Source organism: Oncorhynchus masou, unplaced genomic scaffold (assembly GCF_036934945.1).
Source record: "Oncorhynchus masou masou isolate Uvic2021 unplaced genomic scaffold, UVic_Omas_1.1 unplaced_scaffold_1462, whole genome shotgun sequence".
In the NCBI taxonomy this organism is placed as follows: Eukaryota; Metazoa; Chordata; class Actinopteri; order Salmoniformes; family Salmonidae; genus Oncorhynchus; species Oncorhynchus masou.
Genome location: NW_027004606.1, coordinates 70714 through 97961, shown reverse-complemented (window position 1 = coordinate 97961; position 27248 = coordinate 70714). Strand labels below are relative to the sequence as shown.

The window sequence follows — 27248 nt, the reverse complement described above, 5'->3', positions numbered from 1 at the left end:
GCAGAGAGACATACGAGAGGTACGTACTGGATGTTAACGTTACTAACGCCTGCAGAGAGACATACGAGAGGTACGTACTGGATGTTAACGTTACTAACACCTGCAGAGAGACATACGAGAGGTACGTACTGGATGTTAACGTTACTAACGCCTGCAGAGAGACATACGAGAGGTACGATGGTACTGGATGTTAACGTTACTAACACCTGCAGAGAGACATACGAGAGGTACGTACTGGATGTTAACGTTACTAACACCTGCAGAGAGACATACGAGAGGTACGTACTGGATGTTAACGTTACTAACACCTGCAGAGAGACATACGAGAGGTACGTACTGGATGTTAACGTTACTAACGCCTGCAGAGAGACATACGTACGTACTGGATGTTAACGTTACTAACGCCTGCAGAGAGACATACGAGAGGTACGTACTGGATGTTAACGTTACTAACGCCTGCAGAGAGAGGATGTGTACTGGATGTTAATGTTACTAACGCCTGCAGAGAGACATACGGGTACGTACTGGATGTTAACGTTACTAACGCCTGCAGAGAGAAGGATGTGGAGCGTTTCATGTAAGGATTGTGTATGTTTGTGTAATGATGTCTGTGTGTGTATGTATACGGGTGTAGTGTTCCGTGTGTCTAAACGTAGCCGTCTCTCCAACAGCAAGCCCAGAGCAGTCTAGTCTATGGCCCAGAAGGAGGACATCTACAGAGGAGCTACAGTATCTCAGGTCACCCTGGAGAAGAGGTACTTGGTCAGCGCAGCGCCCACCAGTAGAGGCCACCTCCAGTCACAGCCTCAACGACAAGCTGGAGAATCTCAGGTCTACAGCCCTGTTCCGACAGGTAGGAAGTCCCTGTACCAAGAGAGCAGTCATACTGTACACAGACTACAGCCCACCAGTAAGGAAGCCTACAGTATCTCAGGTCTACAGCCCACCAGTAAAAGGATCTCAGGTCTAGCCTAGTATCTCATACTCTACAGCCCACCAGTAAGGAAGCCTACAGTATCTCAGGTCTACAGCCCACCAGTAAGGAAGCCTACAGTATCTCAGGTCTACAGCCCACCAGTAAGGAAGCCTACAGTATCTCAGGTCTACAGCCCACCAGTAAGGAAGCCTACAGTATCTCAGGTCTACAGCCCACCAGTAAGGAAGCCTACAGTATCTCAGGTCTACAGCCCACCAGTAAGGAAGGCTACAGTATCTCAGGTCTACAGCCCACCAGTAAGGAAGCCTACAGTATCTCAGGTCTACAGCCCACCAGTAAGGAAGCCTACAGTATCTCAGGTCTACAGCCCACCAGTAAGGAAGCCTACAGTATCTCAGGTCTATCAGCCCACCAGTAAGGAAGCCTACCAGTAAGGAAGCAGTTCTCAGGTCTAGTTTTCACCACAGGGAAGCCTACAGTTTTTCAATTTTGGTTGCCCACCAGTGTTTTCTCAGGATTTGTGTATTTGGGGGGTTAGTGTGATTGTCGGCTCTTTCCGACAGCAGGAAGAGCCTGCGGGGTCCTGGACCCCTTCTCGTGCATTCACAGACTGCCCAACGCAGCAGGCACTGAATCAGATGCCTCAGACACATTCACTTCTCTCTCCGTTTCCTCTCTGGTTTGCCTGCTCTTCTCCTGTATGTCCTCTTCCCCTCCCTTCTGTTTTCTTTCTTGCCTCGATCTCTTCTCTCTTTTTCTAATCTCTATTGGTGGTTTCTCTTTTATTCTGGGCCTCCATGCTGCCAGAACTGGGCCAGCACGCTGCTGGAGGGGAGAGGAGGGAGGGAGACGGCGAACAGAGAAAATAGCTAGCCTTGTTATAGCAGGGAGATTACATCCAGATTGGAGTTTATCAAGTCATCCCCCAGGCCAACAAGACGGTACCTAAACACTGTATCATCCCCCAGGCCAACAAGACGGTACCTAAACACTATCATCCCCCAGGCCAACAAGACGGTACCTAAACACTATCATCCCCCAGGCCAACAAGACTGTATCTGAACACTGTCTATCATCCCCCAGGCCAACAAGACGGTACCTAAACACTGTCTATCATCCCCCAGGCCAACAAGACTGTACCTAAACACTGTGTATCATCCCCCAGGCCAACAAGACGGTACCTAAACACTGTGTATCATCCCCCAGGCCAACAAGACGGTACCTAAAGACTGTATCATCCCCCAGGCCAACAAGACTGTATCTAAACACTATCATCCCCCAGGCCAACAAGACTGTATCTGAACACTGTCTATCATCCCCCAGGCCAACAAGACGGTACCTAAACACTATCATCCCCCAGGCCAACAAGACTGTATCTAAACACTGTGTATCATCCCCCAGGCCAACAAGACGGTACCTAAACACTGTATCATCCCCCAGGCCAACAAGACGGTACCTAAACAACTATCATCCCCCAGGCTAACAAGACGGTACCTAAACACTGTATCACCCCCCCAGGCCAACAAGACTGTACCTAAACACTGTATCACCCCCAGGCTATCAAACACTCCCCCAGGCCAACAAGACTGTACCTAAACACTGTATCACCCCCCCAGGCTAACAAGACTGTACCTAAACACTATCATCCCCCAGGCCAACAAGACGGTACCTAAACACTGTATCACCCCCCCAGGCTAACAAGACGGTACCTAAACAACTATCATCCCCCAGGCTAACAAGACGGTACCTAAACACTATCATCCCCCAGGCTAACAAGACTGTACCTAAACACTATCATCCCCCAGGCTAACAAGACGGTACCTAAACACTATCATCCCCCAGGCTAACAAGACTGTACCTAAACACTATCATCCCCCAGGCTAACAAGACGGTACCTAAACACTGTATCATCCCCCAGGCCAACAAGACAGTACCTAAACACTGTATCACCCCCCCAGGCTAACAAGACTGTACCTAAACACTGTATTATCCCCCAGGCTAACAAGACGGTACCTAAACACTATCATCCCCCAGGCTAACAAGACTGTACCTAAACACTATCATCCCCCAGGCTAACAAGACTGTACCTAAACACTATCATCCCCCAGGCTAACAAGACGGTACCTAAACACTGTGTATCACCCCCCAGGCCAACAAGATGGTACCTAAACACTGTGTATCACCCCACAGGCCAACAAGACTGTACCTAAACACTGTGTAATGTGTTCGATCTACAAACAGAGGAGAGGAACCGTTGTAATGTGTTGATTAATATGATTGATTATTGTATTTGATCTACAGACTGAGGAGAGGAACAGGCAGCTGCAGGAGCGTTTAGAGCTGGCCGAGCAGAAGCTGCAGCAGACCATCAGGAAGGCGGAGACTCTGCCCGAGGTGGAGGCGGAGCTAGCCCAGAGGGTGGCGGCCCTCACCAAGGTCAGTCCTGCCTCCATGCCGTCAAACATCATGCCTCCTGAGAGAGACTCCTCCATTTCTCATCCCCCCCCCGTGCGTGTGTGTGCGTGTGTGTGTTTGTGTGCACGTGCTTCGTTCCTCTAACTTTCTCACATCATTATTCGGGATTCATTCATGATTATCCATAATCGTGGTAGCATCCACGTTTTTAAATATAGAAATGTTTAGAAACATATTCTGTCCCTATTTACAATAAATGTGACACAATACGTAGTTCACAATTCAGTTTCTATTGGGACAAGAACGTAATCTGAAACACAACCATAAACAAACTTAAAATGCATCCAACAAGTTTGTAGTCACCAGCTGGATGTGTTCATTGCGTGCTAGGAATATGGGACCAAATACTAACCTTTGGATGACTTTTGTACACTAGAAGGGAATTTGTGAAAATACTTATTGAAGATAAATAAAACATGTTCAAATGGGGAGACGATATACAGACCATTCGGGAAAGTATTCAGACCCCTTGAACTTTTCCACATTTTACTACGTTACAGCCTTATTCTAAAAAAGATTTAAATACATATTTTACCCCCTGATCAAGCTACACACAATACCGCATAATGACAAAGCCACCTCCACCTAACCTCCCAGCCACCTCCACCTAACCTCCCAGCCACCTCCACCTAACCTCCCAGCCACCTCCACCTCCTCCCAGCACCTCCACCTAACCTCCCAGCCACCTCCACCTCCAACCTCCCAGCCACCTCCACCTAACCTCCCAGCCACCTCCACCTAACCTCCCAGCCACCTCCACCTAACCTCCCAGCCACCTCCACCTAACCTCCCAGCCACCTCCACCTAACCTCCCAGCCACCTCCACCTAACCTCCCAGCCACCTCCACCTAACCTCCCAGCTACCTCCACCTAACCTCCCAGCCACCTCCACCTAACCTCCCAGCCACCTCCACCTAACCACCCAGCCACCTCCACCTAATCGCCCAGCCACCTCCACCCAGCCCTCTAGCCACCTCCACCCAGCCCTCTAGCCACCTCCACCCAGCCCTCTAGCCACCTCCACCCAGCCGCCCAGCCACCTCCACCCAGCCCTCTAGCCACCTCCACCCAGCCCTCTAGCCACCTCCACCCAGCCCTCTAGCCACCTCCACCCAGCCCTCTAGCTACCTCCACCCAGCCCTCTAGCTACCTCCACCCAGCCCTCCTAGCTACCTTCACCCAGCTACCTCCACCCACCCACCCAGCCCTCTAGCTACCTCCACCCACCCCTCTAGCTACCTCCACCCAACCACCCAGCCCTCTAGCTACCTCCACCCAACCACCCAGCCCTCTAGCTACCTCCACCCAACCACCCAGCCCTCTAGCTACCTCCACCCAACCACCCAGCCCTCTAGCTACCCCCACCCAACCGCCCAGCTACCTCCACCCAATCGCCCAGCCATCTCCACCCAATCGCCCAGCCATCTCCACCCAATCGCCCAGCCACCTCCACCCAGCCCTCTAGCTACCTCCACCCAGCCCTCTAGCTACCTCCACCCAGCCCTCTAGCTACCTCCACCCTCTAGCCCACCCACCCCTCTAGCTACCTCCACCCAGCCCTCCCCCCACCCAACCGCCCAGCCGCCCCCACCCAACCGCCCAGCCGCCCCACCAACCGCCCAGCCGCCTCCACCCAACCGCCCAGCCGCCCCCCACCTAACCGCCCAGCCGCCCCACCCAACCGCCCAGCCGCCCCCACCCAACCGCCCAGCCGCCTCCACCCAACCGCCCAGCCGCCCCCACCCAACCGCCCAGCCGCCCCCACCCAACCGCTTAGCCGCCCCCACCTAACCGCTTAGCCGCCCCCCAACCGCCCAGCCGCCTCCACCCAACCGCCCAGCCGCCACCTAACCGCCTCCACCCAACCGCTTCCTCCTAACCGCCCAGCCGCCTCCACCCAACCGCCCAGCCGCCTCCACCCAATCGCCCAGCCGCCTCCACCCAATCGCCCAGCCGCCTCCACCCAACCGCCCAGCCGCCTCCACCCAATCGCCCAGCCGCCTCCACCCAACCGCCCAGCCGCCTCCACCCAATCGCCCAGCCGCCTCCACCCAATCGCCCCGCCTCCACCCAATCGCCCCGCTCCACCCAATCGCCCAGCCGCCTCCACCCAATCGCCCAGCCGCTTCCACCCAATCGCCCAGCCGCCTCCACCCAATCGCCCAGCCGCCTCCACCCAATCGCCCAGCCACCTCCACCCAGCCACCTCCACCCAGCCCTCTAGCTACCTCCACCCAGCCACCTCCACCCAGCCCTCTAGCTACCTCCACCCAGCCCAGCCACCTCCACCCAGCCCTCTAGCTACCTCCACCCAGCCCTCTAGCTACCTCCACCCAGCCTCTCTAGCTACCTCCACCCAGCTCTCTAGCTACCTCCACCCAGCTCTCTAGCTACCTCCACCCAGCTCTCTACCTCCACCTCCACCCAGCCCTCTAGCTACCTCCACCCAGCCCTCTAGCTACCTCCACCCAGCCCTCTAGCTACCTCCACCCAGCTACCTCCACCCAGCCCTCTAGCCACCTCCACCCAGCCCTCTAGCTACCTCCACCCAGCCCTCTAGCTACCTCCACCCAGCCCTCTAGCTACCTCCACCCAGCCCTCTAGCTACCTCCACCCAGCCCTCTAGCTACCTCCACCCACCCCTCTAGCTACCTCCACCCACCCCTCTAGCTACCTCCACCCAACCACCCAGCCCTCTAGCCCCCCACCCAATCGCCCACCTCCACCCAGCCCTCTAGCTACCTCCACCCAGCCCTCTAGCTACCTCCACCCAGCTACCTCCACCCACCCACCCACCCAGCCCTCTAGCTACCTCCACCCACCCCTCTAGCTACCTCCACCCACCCACCCAGCCCTCTAGCTACCTCCACCCAGCTCTCTAGCTACCTCCACCCAGCTACCTCCACCCAGCCCTCTAGCTACCTCCACCCAGCTCTCTAGCTACCTCCACCCAGCTACCTCCACCCAGCCCTCTAGCCACCTCCACCCAGCCCTCTAGCTACCTCCACCCAGCCCTCTAGCTACCTCCACCCAGCTCTCTAGCTACCTCCACCCAGCCCTCTAGCTACCTCCACCCAGCCCTCTAGCTACCTCCACCCACCCCTCTAGCTACCTCCACCCACCCCTCTAGCTACCTCCACCCAACCACCCAGCCCTCTAGCTACCCCCACCCAATCGCCCAGCCACCTCCACCCAGCCCTCTAGCTACCTCCACCCAGCCCTCTAGCTACCTCCACCCAGCTACCTCCACCCACCCACCCACCCAGCCCTCTAGCTACCTCCACCCACCCCTCTAGCTACCTCCACCCACCCACCCAGCCCTCTAGCTACCTCCACCCACCCCTCTAGCTACCTCCACCCAACCACCCAGCCCTCTAGCTACCCCCACCCAACCGCCCAGCCATCTCCACCCAATCGCCCAGCCACCTCCACCCAGCCCTCTAGCTACCTCCACCCAGCTACCTCCAACCACCCACCCACCCAGCCCTCTAGCTACCTCCACCCACCCCTCTAGCTACCTCCACCCAACCACCCAGCCCTCTAGCTACCTCCACCCACCCCTCTAGCTACCTCCACCCAACCACCCAGCCCTCTAGCTACCCCCACCCAACCACCCAGCCCTCTAGCTACCTCCACCCAACCACCCAGCCCTCTAGCTACCCCCACCCAGCTACCCCCACCCAACCACCCAGCTACCTCCACCCAGCTACCTCCACCCAACCACCCAGCTACCTCCACCCAACCACCCAGTCTCTTGTTATTGTCATTAAGTCCTGTCTAGTAATCTCTGCTGAAGTCCTGTCTGTCCGCAGTCTTTAGTCCTCTTTGTCCGCGGTCTTTAGTCCTGTCGGCCGGTCCGCGGTCTTTAGTCCTGCCGGCCGGTCCGCGGTCCTTAGTCCGGCCGGTCGGCGGTCTTTAGTCCTGCCGGCCGGTCCGCGGTCCTTAGTCCGGCCGGCCGGTCCGCGGTCTTTAGTCCGGCCGGCCGGTCCGCGGTCTTTAGTCCTGCCGGCCGGTCCGCGGTCTTTAGTCCTGCCGGCCGGTCCGCGGTCTTTAGTCCTGCCGGCCGGTCCGCGGTCTTTAGTCCTGCCGGCCGGTCCGCTGTCTTTAGTCCTGCCGGCCGGTCTTTAGTCCTGCCGGCCGGTCCGCGGTCTTTAGTCCTGCCGGCCGGTCCGCGGTCTTTAGTCCTGCCGGCCGGTCCGCTGTCTTTAGTCCTGCCGGCCGGTCTTTAGTCCTGCCTGTCTGCGGTCTTTAGTCCTGCCTGTCTGCGGTCTTTAGTCCTGTCGGCCGGTCCGCTGTCTTTAGCTGCATTAAAACTCTATTCCCTCTTGTCCTAAAATACCTCCTGCTCTCTCTCTTGCTCTCATCTCTCACACTGTCATCTTCTCCTCTCTGTTCCTCGTTTGGTCTGTCCTCAACCTTTACCTCCCCAACCCCCCTATCCTGACGCCTCGGGCTCTAAGGACGCCAAGACACAGAGGAAGGTAGACTGGCTACAATCACCCCTAAACCTCCCCTATACCCTCACACCCCAGCCCCATCTCTTACCCCCGCCCAGTGGTCTAACACTGCCTGCTTAGCTTGGTACTGCTGATCTATGTTTAAAGTCTATTTCCGTGCACAACTCCCCTCCCCTAACCTCTAAAAATAGTTTATGATCTAACACAAACAGGAAGTGCTACTTAATTCCCCCCCCCCGCTTTCTCCGGACAAATTCAGTTTTCCAAACTTGCCCTTTTTATTTTAATGTTGAAATGTTCTTGGTTACATTGGATCACCCCACACTGGATTGCTGCAGTACACTTCCCTTCAGCCACATGACTTAACATGAGAACTCCCCTTCCCCTCTCAGATCCCCTTGTTTCTAGTCTGTGTCTGTCTGGAATGTAGTCACATGGGGCTTGGCTGTACTGCTCTTTGTCCCTGTCTCTGCTGGTACATGGCTGCTATGGTAACATGAGAACCCTGGTTTGCTGGTGCATGGCTGCTACTGGTTGGCTGTACTGCTTTGTGTCCTCTGCAGATCCCCTGTCCCTGTCTCTGCTGGTGCTGGCTGTTACTGGTCTGGCATGTACTGGTTGGCTGTACTGCTCTGTGTCCCTGTCTCTGCTGGTGCATGGCTGCTGTACTGTGGTATGGCTGCTGCTGTGTCCCTGTCTCTGCTGGTACATGGCTGCTCTGTTGTCCCTGTGTCCCTGTCTCTGCTGGTACATGGCTGCTACTGGTTGGCTGTACTGCTCTGTGTCCCTGTCTGGCATGGCTGCTACTGGTTGGCTGTACTGCTCTGTGTCCCTGTCCTCTGCTGGTGCATGGCTGCTACTGGTTGGCTGTACTGCTCTGTGTCCCTGTCTGCTGGTGCATGGCTGCTACTGGTTGGCTGTACTGCTCTGTGTCCCTGTCTGCTGGTGCATGGCTGCTACTGGTGGCTGTACTGCTGTGTCCCTGTCTCTGCTGGTACATGGCTGCTACTGGTTGGCTGTACTGCTCTGTGTCCCTGTCTGCTGGTACATGGCTGCTGGTGCATGGCTGTCTGCTGGTGCATGGCTGGGTTGGCTGTACTGCTCTGTGTCCCTGTCTCTGCTGGTCATGGCTGCTGGTTGGCATGCTCTGCTGTCCCCTGTCTCTGCTGGTGCATGGCTGCTACTGGTTGGCTGTACTGCTCTGTGTCCCTGTCTCTGGTGCATGGCTGCACTGGCTGCTGTACTGGTGTCCCTGTCTGCTGGTGCATGGCTGCTACTGGTTGGCTGTACTGCTCTGTGTCCCTGTCCCCTCTGCATGGTGCACTGGCTGCTACTGGTTGTCCCTGTCTCTGCTGGTACTGCTCTGTGTCCCTGTCCCTGTCTCTGCTGGTGCATGGCTGCTACTGGTTGGCTGTACTGCTGTGTCCCTGTGTCCTGCTACTGGTCTGTACTGCTGTGTCCCTGTCCCCTGCATGGTGCATGGCTGCTACTGGTTGGCTGTACTGCTCTGTGTCCCTGTCCCTGCTGGTGCATGGCTGCTACTGGTTGGCTGTACTGCTCTGTGTCCCTGTCTCTGCTGGTGCATGGCTGCTACTGGTTGGCTGTACTGCTCTGTGTCCCTGTCTCTGCTGGTGCATGGCTGCTACTGGTTGGCTGTACTGCTCTGTGTCCCTGTCTCTGCTGGTGCATGGCTGCTACTGGTTGGCTGTACTGCTCTGTGTCCCTGTCTCTGCTGGCTGCTACTGGCTGTACTGCTCTGTGTCCCTGTCTCTGCTGGTGCATGGCTGCTACTGGTTGGCTGTACTGCTCTGTGTCCCTGTCTCTGCTGGTGCATGGCTGCTACTGGTTGGCTGTACTGCTCTGTGTCCCTGTCTCTGCTGGTGCATGGCTGCTACTGGTTGGCTGTAGTTGTGTCCCTGTCTCTGTGGTGCATGGCTGCTCTGGTGTCCCTGGTGCTGGTGTTGTCTGCTGGTGCATGGCTGCTACTGGTTGGCTGTACTGCTCTGTGTCCCTGTCTCTGCTGGTGCATGGCTGCTACTGGTTGGCTGTACTGCTCTGTGTCCCTGTCTCTGCTGGTGCATGGCTGTCTGGTTGGCTTAGTTGTGCTGGTGTTTGTTTGTGGGTTGATGGGCACCTCAACCCCTAACCCCTAACATGAACCTGTATGGTACTAAAGCCTCTGACTGGGTCTTTTCAGTTCCTTCCTTCTCCAGGATCATTTGTATTGATCTGAAAGAAGCCAGCCCTCTTCAACTTCTCCAGTCCTCTCACCTAGCCAGCCCTCTTCAACTTCTCCAGTCCTCTCACACCTAGCCAGCCCTCTTCAACTTCTCCAGTCCTCTCACACCTAGCCAGCCCTCTTCAACTTCTCCAGTCCTCTCACACCTAGCCAGCCCTCTTCAACTTCTCCAGTCCTCTCACACCTAGCCAGCCCTCTTCAACTTCTCCAGTCCTCTCACACCTAGCCAGCCCTTCAACTTCTCCAGTCCTCTCACACCTAGCCAGCCCTCTTCAACTTCTCCAGTCCTCTCACACCTAGCCAGCCCTCTTCAACTTCTCCAGTCCTCTCACACCTAGCCAGCCCTCTTCAACTTCTCCAGTCCTCTCACACCTAGCCAGCCCTCTTCAACTTCTCCAGTCCTCTCACACCTAGCCAGCCCTCTTCAACTTCTCCAGTCCTCTCACACCTAGCCAGCCCTCTTCAACTTCTCCAGTCCTCCTCTTCACAGTCCTCTCACACCTAGCCAGCCCTCTTCAACTTCCTCCAGTCCTCTCCACACCTAGCCAGCCCTCTTCAACTTCTCCAGTCCTCTCACACCTAGCCAGCCCTCTTCAACACCTAGCCTCTTCAACTTCTCCAGTCCTCTCACACCTAGCCAGCCCTCTTCAACTTCTCCAGTCCTCTCACACCTAGCCAGCCCTCTTCAACTTCTCCAGTCCTCTCACACCTAGCCAGCCCTCTTCAACTTCTCCAGTCCTCTCCACCTAGCCAGCCCTCTTCAACTTCTCCAGTCCTCTCACACCTAGCCAGCCCTCTTCAACTTCTCCAGTCCTCTCACACCTAGCCAGCCCTCTTCAACTTCTCCAGTCCTCTCACACCTAGCCAGCCCTCTTCAACTTCTCCAGTCCTCTCACACCTAGCCAGCCCTCTTCAACTTCTCCAGTCCTCTCACACCTAGCCAGCCCTCTTCAACTTCTCCAGTCCTCTCACACCTAGCCAGCCCTTCAACTTCTCCAGTCCTCTCACACCTAGCCAGCCCTCTCAGATCTGTACAAATTCCTAAAGGGTAGAGGTTAGGGAATGTTTTTCGGTTGTTTTGTTTTTTTTGTTGCAAGTATGAGGTGTTTAACTCTGTCTGTCCCGCAGGCGGAGGAGCGTCATGGCAACGTGGAGGAGAGGGTGAGGCAGATGGAGGCTCAGCTGGAGGAGAAGAACCAGGAACTGCTCAGGGTGAGACCATATAGGGTCAAAGGTCATCTGGCTGGCAGTCAGTCAGTCTGTGTTGTTGGGCAGAAATTGTTTACAGATTTGGTCACTGGACTGTCTTCCTTTAACATTGTACTTTCATTGTAGACAATGAAAACAAACAGCCACTTTAATAATGGGAATTGATGGGAAATGTTGTAAATATATCACTAGCCACTTTAAACAATGCTACCTTGAATAATGTAGGGTAAGTAACATTATATATCTCATATGCATACCTATATACTGTACTCTATATCATCGACTGCATCCTTATGTAATACATGTATCACTAGCCACTTTAACTATGCCACTTTGTTTACATACTCATCTCACATGTATATACTGTACTCGATACCATCTACTGTATCTTGCCTATGCTGCTCTGTACCATCACTCATTCATAAATCTTTATGTACATATTCTTTATCCCCTTACACTTGTGTATAAGACAGTAGTTTTGGAATTGTTAGTTAGATTACTTGTTGGTTATTACTGCATTGTCGGAACTAGAAGCACAAGCATTTCGCTACACTCGCATTAACATCTGCTAACCATGTGTATGTGACAAATAAAATTTGATTTGATTTCATTCTCATTCAAATAAGTCAGTGAAGATTCATACAACCGGAAGATCCATTAATTAACAGAAAATGGAAAGAAAACAATGAAAATGTGTGTTGTGAAATGTTTCCTGTCATAAAGGAAGCGGTAGTTTGTCCTGCTCTGCCTGGGAGCTCTTCTGATTAGCGTTGTGTGTGTTGTGAAGGCGCGTCAGAGGGAGAAGATGAACGAGGAGCACAACAGGCGTCTGTCGGAGACGGTGGACAAGCTGCTGTCAGAGTCCAACGAGAGGCTACAGCTTCACCTCAAGGAGAGGATGTCTGCCCTAGAGGACAAGGTGGGTTAGGTTAAAGCTTCCCCTCAAGGAGAGGATGTCTGCCCTAGAGGACAAGGTGGGTTAGGCTACAGCTTCCCCTCAAGGAGAGGATGTCTGCCCTAGAGGACAAGGTGGGTTAGAGGACAAGGTGGGTTAGGTTAAAGCTTCCCTCAAGGAGAGGATGTCTGCCCTAGAGGACAAGGTGGGTTAGGTTAAAGCTAGGAGAGGATGTAGAGGACAAGGTGGGTTAGGTTAAAGCTTCCCTCAAGGAGAGGATGTCTCAAGGAGAGGATGTCTGCCCTAGAGGACAAGGTGGGTTAGGTTAAAGCTTCACCTCAAGGAGAGGATGTCTGCCCTAGAGGACAAGGTGGGTTAGGTTAAAGCTTCACCTCAAGGAGAGGATGTCTGCCCTAGAGGACAAGGTGGGTTAGGTTAAAGCTTCCCCTCAAGGAGAGGATGTCTGCCCTAGAGGACAAGGTGGGTTAGGTTAAAGCTTCCCCTCAAGGAGAGGATGTCTGCCCTAGAGGACAAGGTGGGTGGGTGGGTTAGGTTAAAGCTTCCCCTCAAGGAGAGGATGTCTGCCCTAGAGGACAAGGTGGGTTAGGTTAAAGCTTCACCTCAAGGAGAGGATGTCTGCCCTAGAGGACAAGGTGGGTTAGGTTAAAGCTTCACCTCAAGGAGAGGATGTCTGCCCTAGAGGACAAGGTGGGTGGGTTAGGTTAAAGCTTCACCTCAAGGAGAGGATGTCTGCCCCTAGAGGACAAGGTGGGTTAAAGCTTCCCCTCAAGGAGAGGATGTAGAGGACAAGGTGTTAGAGGAGCTTCCCCTCAAGGAGAGGATGTCTGCCCTAGAGGACAAGGTGGGTTAGGTTAAAGCTTCCCCTCAAGGAGAGGATGTCTGCCCTAGAGGACAAGGTGGGTGGGTGGGTTAGGTTAAAGCTTCCCCTCAAGGAGAGGATGTCTGCCCTAGAGGACAAGGTGGGTGGGTGGGTTAGGTTAAAGCTTCCCCTCAAGGAGAGGATGTCTGCCCTAGAGGACAAGGTGGGTGGGTTAGGTTAAAGCTTCCCCTCAAGGAGAGGATGTCTGCCCTAGAGGACAAGGTGGGTGGGGATTAAAGCTTCCCCTCAAGGAGAGGATGTCGGCCCTAGAGGACAAGGTTAAAGGAGAGGATGTCTTCCCCCCCTCAAGGAGAGGATGTCTGCCCTAGAGGACAAGGTGGGTTAGGGTTCCCCTCAAGGAGAGGATGTCTGCCCTAGGTGGGTAAAGCTTCCCCTCAAGGAGAGGATGTCTGCCCTAGAGGAAAAGGTGGTGGGTGGGTTAGGTTAAGCAAGGAGAGGATGGGTGGTTGGGTGGGTTAGGTTAAAGCTTCCCCTGAAGGAGAGGATGTCTGCCCTAGAGGACAAGGTGGGTGGGTGGGTTAGGTTAAAGCTTCCCCTCAAGGAGAGGATGTCTGCCCTAGAGGACAAGGTGGGTGGGTTAGGTTAAAGCTTCCCCTCAAGGAGAGGATGTCTGCCCTAGAGGACAAGGTGTGTGGGTGGGTTAGGTTAAAGCTTCACCTCAAGGAGAGGATGTCTGCCTAGAGGACAAGGTGGGTTAGGTTAAAGCTTCTCCTCAAGGAGAGGATGTCTGCCCTAGAGGACAAGGTGGGTTAGGGGAGAGGATGGGTTAAGGGAGAGGATGTAAAGCTTCCCCTCAAGGAGAGGATGTCTGCCCTTTAGGACAAGGTGGGTAGGACATGCTAAATGGCATGTTATTATATCCATACCTCTGTAGCTGAACCAATCTGGGACAATGCTTGTGGTCATTATCTATAGCTGAACCAAGCTGAGACAATGCTGTGGTCATTATCTATAGCTGAACCAAGCTGAGACAATGCTGTGGTCATTATCTATAGCTGAACCAAGCTGAGACAATGCTGTGGTCATTATCTATAGCTGAACCAAGCTGAGACAATGCTGTGGTCATTATCTATAGCTGAGACAGTGCTGTGGTCATTATCTATAGCTGAGACAATGCTGTGGTCATTATCTATAGCTGAGACAATGCTGTGGTCATTATCTATAGCTGAGACAATGCTGTGGTCATTATCTATAGCTGAGACAATGCTGTGGTCATTATCTATAGCTGAACCAATCTGGGACAATGCTGTGCTGATTCTCCATGTGCTGTCTGTCCTCCACCAGAACGGCCTGATCAGAGATCTGGAGCACAGTAAGAAGCTGGTTGAGGAAACACACCATGAGAAGGTAAGGACTGTTGACTCTGGCTGCTGTCTCCTCTGAACAACTGGAGAGTTGTCATCGCTGTGTTTGGATTCTCATTGCCAATGACACTCCTCATGTCTGTCTTTCTTCCCTCTCTCTCCCTCTCTCCCTGCTTCCCTCTCTTCCTACCCCTTCTCTCCTCCCTCTCCCCCCCCTTCCCTCTCTTCCTACCCCTCCCTCTCTCCCTCCCTCCCTCTCTCTTTCCTTCCCTCCCTCTCTCTTTCCTTCCCGCTCTTCCCCCCTTCTCTCCCCCTCTTCCTCTCCTCCTCCTCTCTTCCTTCCCCTGCTTCCTTCCCCTGCTTCCTTCCCCTGCTTCCTTCCCCCGCTTCCCCTCCCTCCCCTCTCCTCCTCCCTCCCTCTCTCTTTCCTTCCCTCTCTTCCCCCCTTCTTCCCCCTCTTCCTCTCCCCCTCTCTTCCTCCCCCCTCTCTCCCTCCTTCCCCCACTTCCTCCCCCCTCCCTCTCTTCCTCCCCCTCTATCCCTCCTCCTCCATCTCTTTCTCCTTCCCTCTTCCTCCCCCCTCCTCCCTCTCCCCCTCCTTCCCTCTCTTCCTCCCCCCTCTCTCCCTCCTTCAGGAGCAGCTATTGATCCAGATTGAGACGATGCGGGCGGAGAACGAGCAAGGCAGGAACAGGAGCAACTCACTGCTGCACCATGGGTAAAATAATCAGCTTTCTCATTGGCTGCCCTGGACTCTGGCCCACACATGATTGGCCAGTGCTCTGGCCTCTCTGTCCACCTTATTTCTTTGTGATTGATCTATTTTGTGTGTGTGTGATGTATGATGTATGTGTGTGTGTGTTGCATGTCTGTCCTTGCGTGTGTGATGTGTGTGTGTGTGTGTGTGTGTGTGTGTGATGTGTGATGTATGTGTGTGTGTGATGTATGTGTGTGTGTGTGTGATGTGTGTGTGTGTGATGTATGTGTGTGTGATGTATGTGTGTGTGATGTATGTGTGATGTATGTGTGTGTGATGTATGTGTGTGTGATGTATGTGTGTGTGTGTGTATGTGTGATGTATGTGTGTGATGTATGTGTGTGTGTGTGTGTGTGTGTGTGATGTATGTGTGTGTGATGTATGTGCGCTCTCAGGCGGTCTCACCAAGGCAGCACCCCAGACTTCCGGTACCCGGTGTCGGCCTCCTCCATGATGGACAGCCACTCGGACCACTACGGCAGCGCGCTGGTGCTGAGGCGGCCCCAGAAGGGGCGTCTCGCCGCGCTACGGGACGAACCCTCCAAGGTGAACCCCCGCAGCCGTGTGTGTCCTAGTGAGGGACAGTTTAAATGGAATATTGACAGCTGGTGTCTGTCTGTCTGGTGGATCTAGATACTGATGTTCTAGATCATTCAGCTCAGATATCTATTGTCTGTGTTGAAGTCATCTCCGGCCCACAAACTGTTGTCTGTCCACATTTGTTCTGTATCTGATGGTGTTCTGTTCTGTATCTGATCTCCTCTCCTCTCTCATTTGTTCTGTATCTGATGGTGTTCTCTCTCTCTTCCCTCTCATTTGTTCTGTATCTGATGGTGTTCTCTCTCTCTCTCTCTTTGTTCTGTATCTGATGGTGTTCTCTCCCTCTCATTTGTTCTGTATCTGATGGTGTTCTCTCTCTCTCTCTCTCTCTCTTTGTCTCTGATCCTTCCCTCTCATTTGTTCTGTATCTGATGGTGTTCTCTCTCTCCTTTGTTCTTCCCTCTCATTTGTTCTGTATCTGATGGTGTTCTCTCTCTCTCTCTCCTTCCCTCTCATTTGTTCTATATCTGATGGTGTTCTCTCTCTCTCTCTCTCTCTCTCTCTCTCTTCTCCTTCCCTCTCATTTGTTCTGTATCTGATGGTGTTCTCTCTCTCCTTCCCTCTCATTTGTTCTGTATCTGATGGTGTTCTCTCTCTCTTCTCCTCCTCATTTGTTCCTGATGGTGTTCATTTGTTCTGTATCTGATGGTGTTCTCTCTCTCTCTCATTTGTTCTGTATCTGATGGTGTTCTCTCTCTCTCCTTCCCTCTCATTTGTTCTGTATCTGATGGTGTTCTCTCTCTCCTTCCCTCTCATTTGTTCTGTATCTGATGGTGTTCTCTCTCTCTCCTTCCCTCTCATTTGTTCTGTATCTGATGGTGTTCTCTCTCTCTCCTTCCCTCTCATTTGTTCTGTATCTGATGGTGTTCTCTCTCCTTTCCCTCTCATTTGTTCTGTATCTGATGGTGTTCTCTCTCTTTCCCTCTCATTTGTTCTGTATCTGATGGTGTTCTCTCTCTCTCTTTCTCTCTCTCATTTGTTCTGTATCTGATGGTGTTCTCTCTCTCTCTTCCCTCTCATTTGTTCTGTATCTGATGGTGTTCTCTCCATAATTCCCTCTCATTTGTTCTGTATCTGATGGTGTTCTCTCTCTCATTCCCTCTCATTTGTTCTGAGCATGGCTTAAAGGTATCCTGGACTCTATGATACTTCCCTCTCATTTGTTCTGTATCTGATGGTGTTCCCTCTCCTCTCCCTTCCCTCTCATTTGTTCTGTATCTGATGGTGTTCTCTCTCTCCTTCCTCTCATTTGTTCTGTATCTGATGGTGTTCCCTCACTCCTTCCCTCTCATTTGTTCTGTATCTGATGGTGTTCTCTCTCCTCACTCTCTCTCTGCTTCCTCTCTGGACATCAGAGACATGTAAGTCAGAGTGAAGACCACCATAATAATGAGAGGTTGATTTGATAGTGTTGGTCTGTAGTCATTGCTGTGGAGTGTTTTACAGAGCATGGCTTAAAGGTATCCTGGACTCTATGATACGGTTAGGCTAACTTTCTCTGTAACCTTTCCTTCCCCTCGCTCCCTCGCTTCTCACTCCTCACTCACTCCCTTCTCACTCACTCCCTTCTCACTCCCTTCTCCCTCCCTCACTCACTCCTCTCTTCTCCCTCACTCCCTTCTCCCCACTCACTCCTCCCTCTCTCTCCCTTCTCTCACTCACTCCCTTCTCACTCACTCCTCCTTCTCTCTCACTCACTCCCTTCTCTCTCACTCACTTACTCACTACTCACTTCTCCCTCACTCACTTCTCCCTCGCTCACTTCTCCCTCGCTCACTTCTCACTCGCTCACTTCTCACTCACTCACTCACTTCTCCATCCCTCCCTTCTCCCTCCTCCATCCCTCCCCTCCTCCTCCTCCCTCCCTACTCCCCCCCCCCCCTCTCTCTTTCTCTCTCTCCCCCCATCCTTCTCTCCTCAGGTCCAGACTCTGAATGAACAGGAGTGGGAGCGTGTGCAGCAGGCTAATGTTCTGGCCAACGTTGCTCAGGCGTTTGAGTCTGACCTGGAGACGTCAGACCTGGAGGACGACGAGCGCGAGACCATCTTCAGCTCCGTGGACCTGCTGTCCCCTGCCGGCCAGGCCGACGCTCAGACCCTGGCCCTCATGCTGCAGGAGCAGCTGGACGCCATCAACAACGAGATCAGGTACACACACACGCACCCCTACTATCAGCATGTTGGATGTATTTCAACATCATTCTGGAGATGTCATTCTGGTAATCTGTTGAGCAACATTTTCCTTTTTCTATTTTAGAGAAAACAAGGAGATGCTAGCACTAACATCTCGCTCTCCCTCTCCTCGCTTTCTCTTGCCCCTCTCTCTTGCTCCCCCGTCTCTCCTCTCCCCCTTCTCCTCTCCTCCCCTTCTCTCTCGCTCTCCACCTTCTCTCTCCTCTCCACCTCCTCTCTCCCACCTCTCTCTCCTCTCCCCTCTCTCCTCTCCCCTCTCCTCTCCCCCGTCTCCCCCCGTCTCCTCCTCTCCCCTCTTTCTCTCCCTCTCCCCTCTCCTCTCCTCTCCCCCTCTCTCTCCCCCGTCTCCCTCTCCCCTTCTCTCCTCTCCCGTCCTCTCCTCTCCACTCTCCCCCACGTCTCTCTCCTCTCCCCGCCTCCTCTCCCCTTCCCTCTCCCTCTCCCCCTCCCCTCTCCCCTTCTCCTCCTCCCCTTCTCCTCTCCCCCGTCTCTATCCTCTCCCCTCTCCCTCTCCCCCGTCTCTCCCTCTCCCGTCCCTCTCCCCCGCTCCTCCCCCCTTCTCCCCCTCTCCCCGTCTCCTCCCCTCTCCCCGTCTCTCCTCTCCCCGTCCCTCTCCCTCCCCCGTCCCCCCGTCCCCCGTCTCCCGTCTCCCTCTCCCCGCCTCTCTCCTCCTTCCCTCTCCCCGTCTCTCCCCTCTCCCCGTCCCCCTCTCTCCCCGTCTCTCCCCGTCTCTCTCCCCCTCCTCCTCTCTCCCCCCCCGTCTCTCTCCCTCTCCCCGTCTCTCCCCCTCCCCCTTCTCCCCTCTCCTCCCTCTCCCCTCTCCCCCCGTCTCTCCCCTCCCCCGTCTCTCTCCCTCTCCCCCGTCTCCTCTCCCCCGTCTCTCCCTCCCCCCGTCTCTCCTCTCCCCCGTCTCTCCCTCCCCCCTTCTCTCTCCCTCTCCCCCCTCTCTCCTCTCTCCCCGTCTCTCCCCCCCCGTCTCTCCTCTCCCCTCCCCCCCGTCTCTCCTCTCCCCCGTCTCCCCTCTCCTCTCCCCCCGGCCTCTCCTCTCCCCCCTTCTCTCTCCCCTCCCCCCCCCTTCTCTCTCCCCCGTCCTCTCCCCCTTCTCTCTCTCCCCCCCTTCTCTCTCCTCTCTCCCCTTCTCTCTCTCTCCCCGTCTCCCCCTCCAGGATGATTCAGGAGGAGAAGGAGAACACAGCCATGCTGGCAGAGGAGATGGAGAGCCGTGTGGGCAGCGGGGACAGCCTGGGGGCCAGCCGCTTCCGCTCCATGAGCTCCATCCCCCCCTCCTCCATGGGGGGCTCGTCGCCCCCCGGCTCAGGCTCCTCCACCCCGCGACGCATCCCCAACCGCAGCCCCAACCGAGAGGTGGACCGCATGGGAGTCATGACCCTGGTGAGAGACAGACCTATGCCCTTGTGGAGATCTGAGAGGATTTGATTGGTGGAAGTTCCAACTAGCCTATCAGAGAACAAGTGGAGCTCTCATCATATTACTTACGCTTGTTATATCCTCTGTTCTCCACAAGGGAGTAGGGTGCAGGGCGTAGGGTTTAGAGGGGATTTGAGATTGGGCCCAACACTCCATCCATCATCAGTCTCCTTTTACTCATTCAGCTGCAGTCCATCCATGTTGATCAACCAGCTCCTCTTTCTTCCTCTCTGAAACAAGCAGCCTTTCAATCATCCTCCCCTAGAATGACCTCGTCCTCCCCTAGAATGACCTCGCCCTCCTCTAGGATGACCTCGCCCTCCTCTAGGATGACCTCGCCCTCCTCTAGGATGACCTCGCCCTCCTTTAGGATGACCTCGCCCTCCTTTAGGATGACCTCGCCCTCCTTTAGGATGACCTCGCCCTCCTTTAGGATGACCTCGCCCTCCCCTAGGATGACCTCGCCCTCCCCTAGGATGACCTCGCCCTCCCTAGGATGACCTCGCCCTCCCCTCCCCTAGGATGACCACGCCCTCCCCTAGGATGACCTCGCCCTCCCCTAGGATGACCTCGCCCTCCCCTAGGATGACCTCGCCCTCCCCTAGGATGACCTCGCCCTCCCCTCCCCTAGGATGACCTCGTCTTCCTTCCCTTGTCTATCTCATTTCTGCTCTCTCTCTCTCTCTCTCTCCATTCCTTTAGCTTCACTAACTGTCATGTGTCATTATTGGATCATAATACCATCCCCTGTTCATACTAGTCCACAGGAGATCTGTGTTGTTGATCTGTGTCTGTTATAATCAAATGTTTTCATCCGTTCAGTGTTGCTGACACGTTCATGTAACTAGCTGCTAGTTTGGCGTTTTGTATTTGGTAGGTGACGTGTGTGTGTGTGTGTGTGTGTGTGTGATCTGTACCTGTTCCCCCAGCACTACCTCTATAACCCCTATGTGATCCAGAGGTCCCTGTCCCACCAGCAGACAGTAGCTTACCTGCCCTACCCTGCTGCTAGCATTAGCTTACCTGCCCCCCCTGCCTGTAGCTATGCTCCATGCTACTTCCAGGTACCACCCCCTACCGTCCTCCTCTCTTCCCCAGGCAGGGTTCAGTCAGCCTGGGGTCGCACTCACACACACCGCCCCCTGTCCCACGGTCCATCTGGGGCCACACAGTAATCACTAGCTGTTCACTAGCCTCCCATGGGAGGGTTTTGAAGTTGTCTAAATCAAATTTATTTGTCACATACACATGGTTAGCAGATGTTAATGCGAGTGTAGCGAAATGCTTGTGGGGTGTAGCAAAATGCTTGTGCTTTTGTCTTAGAATGCTGGGCCCCCATTGGACTTCAGAAAGGTAGCTTAACCAATGAAGATGCAGAGCGAATGTAAAAACTCTGTTTTAGCTGTAACCTCATCACACGCCAGACAGAATGGCTGTTGGCACATCACACGCCAGACACAATGGCTGTTGGTTTTGATATCAGTTAAAGTAGAGCCTTGTGCTCAATATCAGACTTCATTTCAGACACGACAGAGTTAAATGAGGTCTTTTCCCCTCAGCTTGATTAAGTTCTGAGTTTGAGTTCTGTCCTCCCCCTCACCCCCTCCCGGTTCTCTTATCTCTTCCTGTGTTTGGAGCAGGATGAGGAGAACCTTCTGTGGAAATATGTGCTGCAACTCCATTTGTTTATTTACTCTAGAGATGCCAAGCTGGAGAAAAGGCATGCAGGAGCACATCAACCCTGGCTGCCTCACACCCCTGTCACATGACACGAGTCCCATATCCCTGGCTGCCTCACTCCCCTGTCACATGACACGAGTCCCATATCCCTGGCTGCCTCACTCCCCTGTCACATGACACGAGTCCCATATCCCTGGCTGCCTCACTCCCCTGTCATATGACACGAGTCCCATATCCCTGGCTGCCTCACTCCCCTGTCACATGACACGAGTCAAATATTATTACCACAGGTTGTGTTCAGTAGGGCAGACCGTGGCAAAACATTTCAAAATTGGACACGTTGATGCTGGTTTTCTTCATGTTGTGCCCCCTGAACACTACCCAGGCCCGTTCCTTTAGGTAAACAGTCCTGATCCTTTAGGTAAACAGTCTGTTGTGTGTTTTCATTTTCTGTATCAACTTAAACCAATTAATATTCAAATGTTGTTGTTTTTTTAAAGAACACCCATGTGTGAGGGCACGGTCGCTGTGTGAGAGCGACCCCATAAAGCAGTAACTCCATTAGCTACGAGCAGACTGAACCCCTCCCGGGTGTGTTTTGCAGTGGTTTCACTCTGCTCCCTCCTCTTTGACCTCAGTGTGATTTCCCCAGGTTTCAGACTGTGTATGTTTGAATGTGGACAGACTACAGTAGAGTGATGTAGTAATGTAGGGTGGTGGTAGGGGGAGACAGTAGAGTGATGTAGTAATGTAGGGGGAGACAGTAGAGTGATGTAGTAATGCAGGGGGAGACAGTAGAGTGATGTAGTAATGCAGGGTGGTGGTAGCAGGAGACAGTAGAGTGATGTAGTAATGTAGGAGGAGACAGTAGAGTGATGTAGTAATGTAGGGTGGTGGTAGGGGGAGACAGTAGAGTGATGTAGTAATGTAGGGGGAGACAGTAGAGTGATGTAGTAATGCAGGGGGAGACAGTAGAGTGATGTAGTAATGCAGGGTGGTGGTAGCAGGAGACAGTAGAGTGATGTAGTAATGTAGGAGGAGACAGTAGAGTGATGTAGTAATGTAGGGTGGTGGTAGGGGGAGACAGTAGAGTGATGTAGTAATGTAGGGGGAGACAGTAGAGTGATGTAGTACTGTAGGGTGGTGGTAGGAGGAGACAGTAGAGTGATGTAGTAATGTAGGAGGAGACAGTAGAGTGATGTAGTAATGTAGGGTGGTGGTAGCAGCAGACAGTAGAGTGATGTAGTAATGTAGGAGGAGACAGTAGAGTGATGTAGTAATGTAGGGTGGTGGTAGGGGGAGACAGTAGAGTGATGTAGTAATGTAGGGGGAGACAGTAGAGTGATGTAGTACTGTAGGGTGGTGGTAGGAGGAGACAGTAGAGTGATGTAGTAATGTAGGAGGAGACAGTAGAGTGATGTAGTAATGTAGGGTGGTGGTAGGGGGAGACAGTAGAGTGATGTAGTAATGTAGGGGGAGACAGTAGAGTGATGTAGTAATGTAGGGTGGTGGTAGGAGGAGACAGTAGAGTGATGTAGTAATGTAGGAGGAGACAGTAGAGTGATGTAGTAATGTAGGGTGGTGGTAGGGGAGACAGTAGAGTGATGTAGTAATGTAGGGGGAGACAGTAGAGTGATGTAGTAATGTAGGGTGGTGGTAGGAGGAGACAGTAGAGTGATGTAGTAATGTAGGGTGACAGTAGAGTGATGAGACAGTAGAGTGATGTAGTAATGTAGGGTGGTGGTAGGAGGAGACAGTAGAGTGATGTAGTAATGTAGGGGGAGACAGGATGTAATGTACAGGAGACAGTAGAGTGATGTAGTAATGTAGGGTGGTGGTAGGAGGAGACAGTAGAGTGATGTAGTAATGTAGGGGGAGACAGTAGAGTGATGTAGTAATGTAGGGTGGTGGTAGGAGGAGACAGTAGAGTGATGTAGTAATGTAGGGGGAGACAGTAGAGTGATGTAGTAATGTAGGGTGGTGGTAGCAGGAGACAGTAACGAGTGATGTAGTAATGTAGGGGGTGGTAGGAGGAGACAGTAGAGTGATGTAGTAATGTAGGGTGGTGGTAGGGGAGACAGTAGAGTGATGTAGTAATGTAGGGTGGTGGTAGGAGGAGACAGTAGAGTGATGTAGTAATGTAGGGTGGTGGTAGGAGGAGACAGTAGAGTGATGTAGTAATGTAGGGTGGTGGTAGGAGGAGACAGTAGAGTGATGTAGTAATGTAGGGTGGTGGTAGGAGGAGACAGTAGAGTGATGTAGTAATGTAGGGGGAGACAGTAGAGTGATGTAGTAATGTAGGGTGGTGGTAGGAGGAGACAGTAGAGTGATGTAGTAGGGGGGTGGTAGGGGAGACAGTAGAGTGATGTAGTAATGTAGGGTGGTGGTAGGGGAGACAGTAGAGTGATGTAGTAATGTAGGGGAGACAGTAGAGTGATGTAGTAATGTAGGGGGTGGACAGGAGAGAGACAGTAATGAGTGATGTAGTAATGTAGGGTGGTGGTAGGAGGAGACAGTAGAGTGATGTAGTAATGTAGGGTGGTGGTAGGAGGAGACAGTAGAGTGATGTAGTAATGTAGGGTGGTGGTAGGAGGAGACAGTAGAGTGATGTAGTAATGTAGGGGGAGACAGTAGAGTGATGTAGTAATGTAGGGGGAGACAGTAGAGTGATGTAGTAATGTAGGGTGGTGGTAGGAGGAGACAGTAGAGTGATGTAGTAATGTAGGGTGGTGGTAGGAGGAGACAGTAGAGTGATGTAGTAATGTAGGAAGACAGTAGAGGATGTGTGGTAGCAGGAGACAGTAGAGTGATGTAGTAATGTAGGGGAGACAGTGGTAGGAGGTAGGAGACAGTAGAGTGATGTAGTAATGTAGGGTGGTGGTAGGAGGAGACAGTAGAGTGATGTAGTAATGTAGGAGGAGACAGTAGAGTGATGTAGTAATGTAGGTGGTAGGAGGAGACAGTAGAGTGATGTAGTAATGTAGGGTGGTGGTAGGAGGAGACAGTAGAGTGATGTAGTAATGCAGGGTGGTGGTGGTAGGAGACAGTAGAGTGATGTAGTAATGTAGGGGGAGACAGTAGAGTGATGTAGTAATGCAGGGTGGTGGTAGGAGGAGACAGTAGAGTGATGTAGTAATGCAGGGTGGTGGTAGGGGGGAGACAGTAGAGTGATGTAGTAATGCAGGGTGGTGGTAGGGGAGACAGTAGAGTGATGTAGTAATGCAGGGTGGTGGTAGGGGGAGACAGAGTGATGTAGTAATGTAAGGGGAGACAGTAGAGTGATGTAGTAATGTAGGGTGGTGGTAAGGGAGGAGCCAGTAGAGTGATGTAGTAATGTAGGGTGGTGGTAGGGGGGGAGACAGTAGAGTGATGTAGTAATGCAGGGTGGTGGTAGGGGGAGACAGTAGAGTGATGTTGTAATGCAGGGTGGTGGTAGGGGGGAGACAGTAGAGTGATGTAGTAATGTAGGGGGAGACAGTAGAGTGATGTAGTAATGTAGGAGGAGACAGTAGAGTGATGTAGTAATGCAGGGTGGTGGTAGGGGGGAGACAGTAGAGTAATGTAGGGGGGAGACAGTAGAGTGATGTAGTAATGTAGGGTGGTGGTAGGGGGAGACAGTAGAGTAATGTAGGGTGGTGGTAGGGGAGGAGCCAGTAGAGTGATGTAGTAATGTAGGGGAGACAGTAGAGTGATGTAGTAATGTAGGGTGGTGGTAGGAGGAGACAGTAGAGTGATGTAGTAATGTAGGGGGGAGACAGTAGAGTGATGTAGTAATGTAGGGGAGGTAGGACAGTAGAGTGATGTAGTAATGTGGGGGAGACAGTAGAGTGATGTAGTAATGTAGGGTGGTGGTAGGAGGAGACAGTAGAGTGATGTAGTAATGCAGGGAGACAGTAGAGTGATGTAGTAATGTAGGAGACAGTAGAGTGATGTAGTAATGCAGGGTGGTGGTAGGAGAGACAGTAGAGTGATGTAGTAATGTAGGGTGGTGGTAGGGGGGTAGACAGTAGAGTGATGTAGTAATGCAGGGTGGTGGTAGGAGGAGACAGTAGAGTGATGTAGTAATGTAGGGTGGTGGTAGGGGGAGACAGTAGAGTGATGTAGTAATGTAGGGGGTGGTAGAGACAGTAGAGTGATGTAGTAATGCAGGGTGGAGGTAGGGGAGACAGTAGAGTGATGTAGTAATGCAGGGTGGTGGTAGGGGGGAGACAGTAGAGTGATGTAGTAATGTAAGGGGAGACAGTAGAGTGATGTAGTAATGTAGGGTGGTGGTAGGGGAGGAGCCAGTAGAGTGATGTAGTAATGTAGGGTGGTGGTAGGGGGGGAGACAGTAGAGTGATGTAGTAATGCAGGGTGGTGGTAGGGGAGACAGTAGAGTGATGTTGTAATGCAGGGTGGTGGTAGGGGGAGACAGTAGAGTGATGTAGTAATGTAGGGTGGTGGTAGGGAGGAGACAGTAGAGTGATGTAGTAATGCAGGGTGGTGGTAGGGGGAGACAGTAGAGTGATGTAGTAATGGGGAGACAGTAGAGTAATGTAGGAGGAGACAGTAGAGGATGTAGTAATCCAGGGGGAGACAGTAGAGTAATGTAGGGTGGTGTAGGGGAGACAGTAGAGTGATGTAGTAATGTAGGGGGTGACAGTAGAGTGATGTAGTAATGTAGGGTGGTGGTAGGGGGAGACAGTAGAGTGATGTAGTAATGTAGGGGGAGACAGTAGAGTGATGTAGTAATGTAGGGTGGTGACAGTAGGTGATGTAGAATGTAGACAGGGGGAGACAGTAGAGTAATGTAGGGTGGTGGTAGGGGAGGAGCCAGTAGAGTGATGTAGTAATGTAGGGGAGACAGTAGAGTGATGTAGTAATGTAGGGTGGTGGTAGGGGGGAGACAGTAGAGTGATGTAGTAATGTAGGGGGGAGACAGTAGAGTGATGTAGTAATGTAGGAGGAGACAGTAGAGTGATGTAGTAATGCAGGGTGGTGGTAGGGGGAGACAGTAGAGTGATGTAGTAATGTAGGGTGGTGGTAGGAGGAGACAGTAGAGTGATGTAGTAATGCAGGGTGGTGGTGGGAGGAGACAGTAGAGTTATGTGGTAATGTAGGGGGGAGACAGTAGAGTGATGTAGTAATGTAGGGGGGAGACAGTAGAGTGACGTAGTAATGTAGGGGGGAGACAGTAGAGTGATGTAGTAATGTAGGGGGGGAGACAGTAGAGTGACGTAGTAATGTAGGGGGAGACAGTAGAGTGATGTAGTAATGCAGGGTGGTGGTAGGAGGAGACAGTAGAGTGATGTAGTAATGCAGGGTGGTGGTAGGGGGGAGACCGTAGAGTGATGTAGTAATGTAGGGGGAGACAGTAGAGTGATGTAGTAATGCAGGGTGGTGGTAGGAGGAGACAGTAGAGGGATGTAGTAATGCAGGGTGGTGGTAGGAGGAGACAGTAGAGTGATGTAGTAATGCAGGGTGGTGGTAGGAGGAGACAGTAGAGTGATGTAGTAATGTAGGGGGAGTGTCTGTGTGTGTGTCTGTCTCTTTGTGTGTGTGTCTGTGTGTGTGTGTGTGTGTCTGTCTCTGTCTGTCTCTCTGTGTGTGTGTCTGTCTGTCTCTGTGTGTCTGTCTGTCTGTGTGTGTCTGTCTGTCTGTCTGTGTGTGTGTGTGTCTGTCTCTGTGTGTGTGTGTGTGTCTGTCTCTGTGTGTGTGTCTGTCTCTCTGTGTGTGTGTGTGTGTGTGTCTGTCTCTCTGTGTGTGTGTGTGTGTGTGTGTGTGTGTGTGTGTGTGTCTGTCTCTCTGTCTGTCTCTCTGTGTCTGTCTCTCTGTGTCTGTCTCTCTGTGTGGGTGTGTCTGTCTCTGTGTGGGTGTGTCTGCCTCTGTGTGGGTGTGTCTGCCTCTGTGTGGGTGTGTCTGCCTCTGTGTGGGTGTGTCTGCCTCTGTGTGGGTGTGTGGGTGTGTCTGTCTCTGTGTGGGTGTGTCTGTCTCTGTGTGGGTGTTTCTGTCTCTGTGTGGGTGTGTCTGTCTCTGTGTGGGTGTGTCTGTCTCTGTGTGGGTGTGTCTGTCTCTGTGTGGGTGTTTGTGTCTGTCTCTGTGTGGGTGTTTGTGTCTGTCTCTGTGTGGGTGTTTGTGTCTGTCTCTGTGTGGGTGTTTGTGTCTGTCTCTGTGTGTGTGTGTCTGTCTGTCTC

General features: G+C 53.0%; 1 protein-coding gene across 1 annotated transcript in view; it reads left to right on the top strand.

Annotated features, from left to right (window-relative positions):
* The window catches only part of LOC135530934 (liprin-alpha-1-like), a 90328-nt gene that overhangs the window by 40952 nt on the left and 22128 nt on the right, over nt 1–27248 (top strand). Inside the window, 10 exon segments of the mRNA XM_064959101.1 lie at nt 691–762; nt 764–853; nt 3239–3373; nt 11237–11320; nt 12105–12236; nt 14398–14460; nt 15053–15135; nt 15570–15720; nt 17696–17922; nt 19134–19359. Of these exon segments, the coding sequence (XP_064815173.1) occupies nt 691–762; nt 764–853; nt 3239–3373; nt 11237–11320; nt 12105–12236; nt 14398–14460; nt 15053–15135; nt 15570–15720; nt 17696–17922; nt 19134–19359 (1263 nt within the window).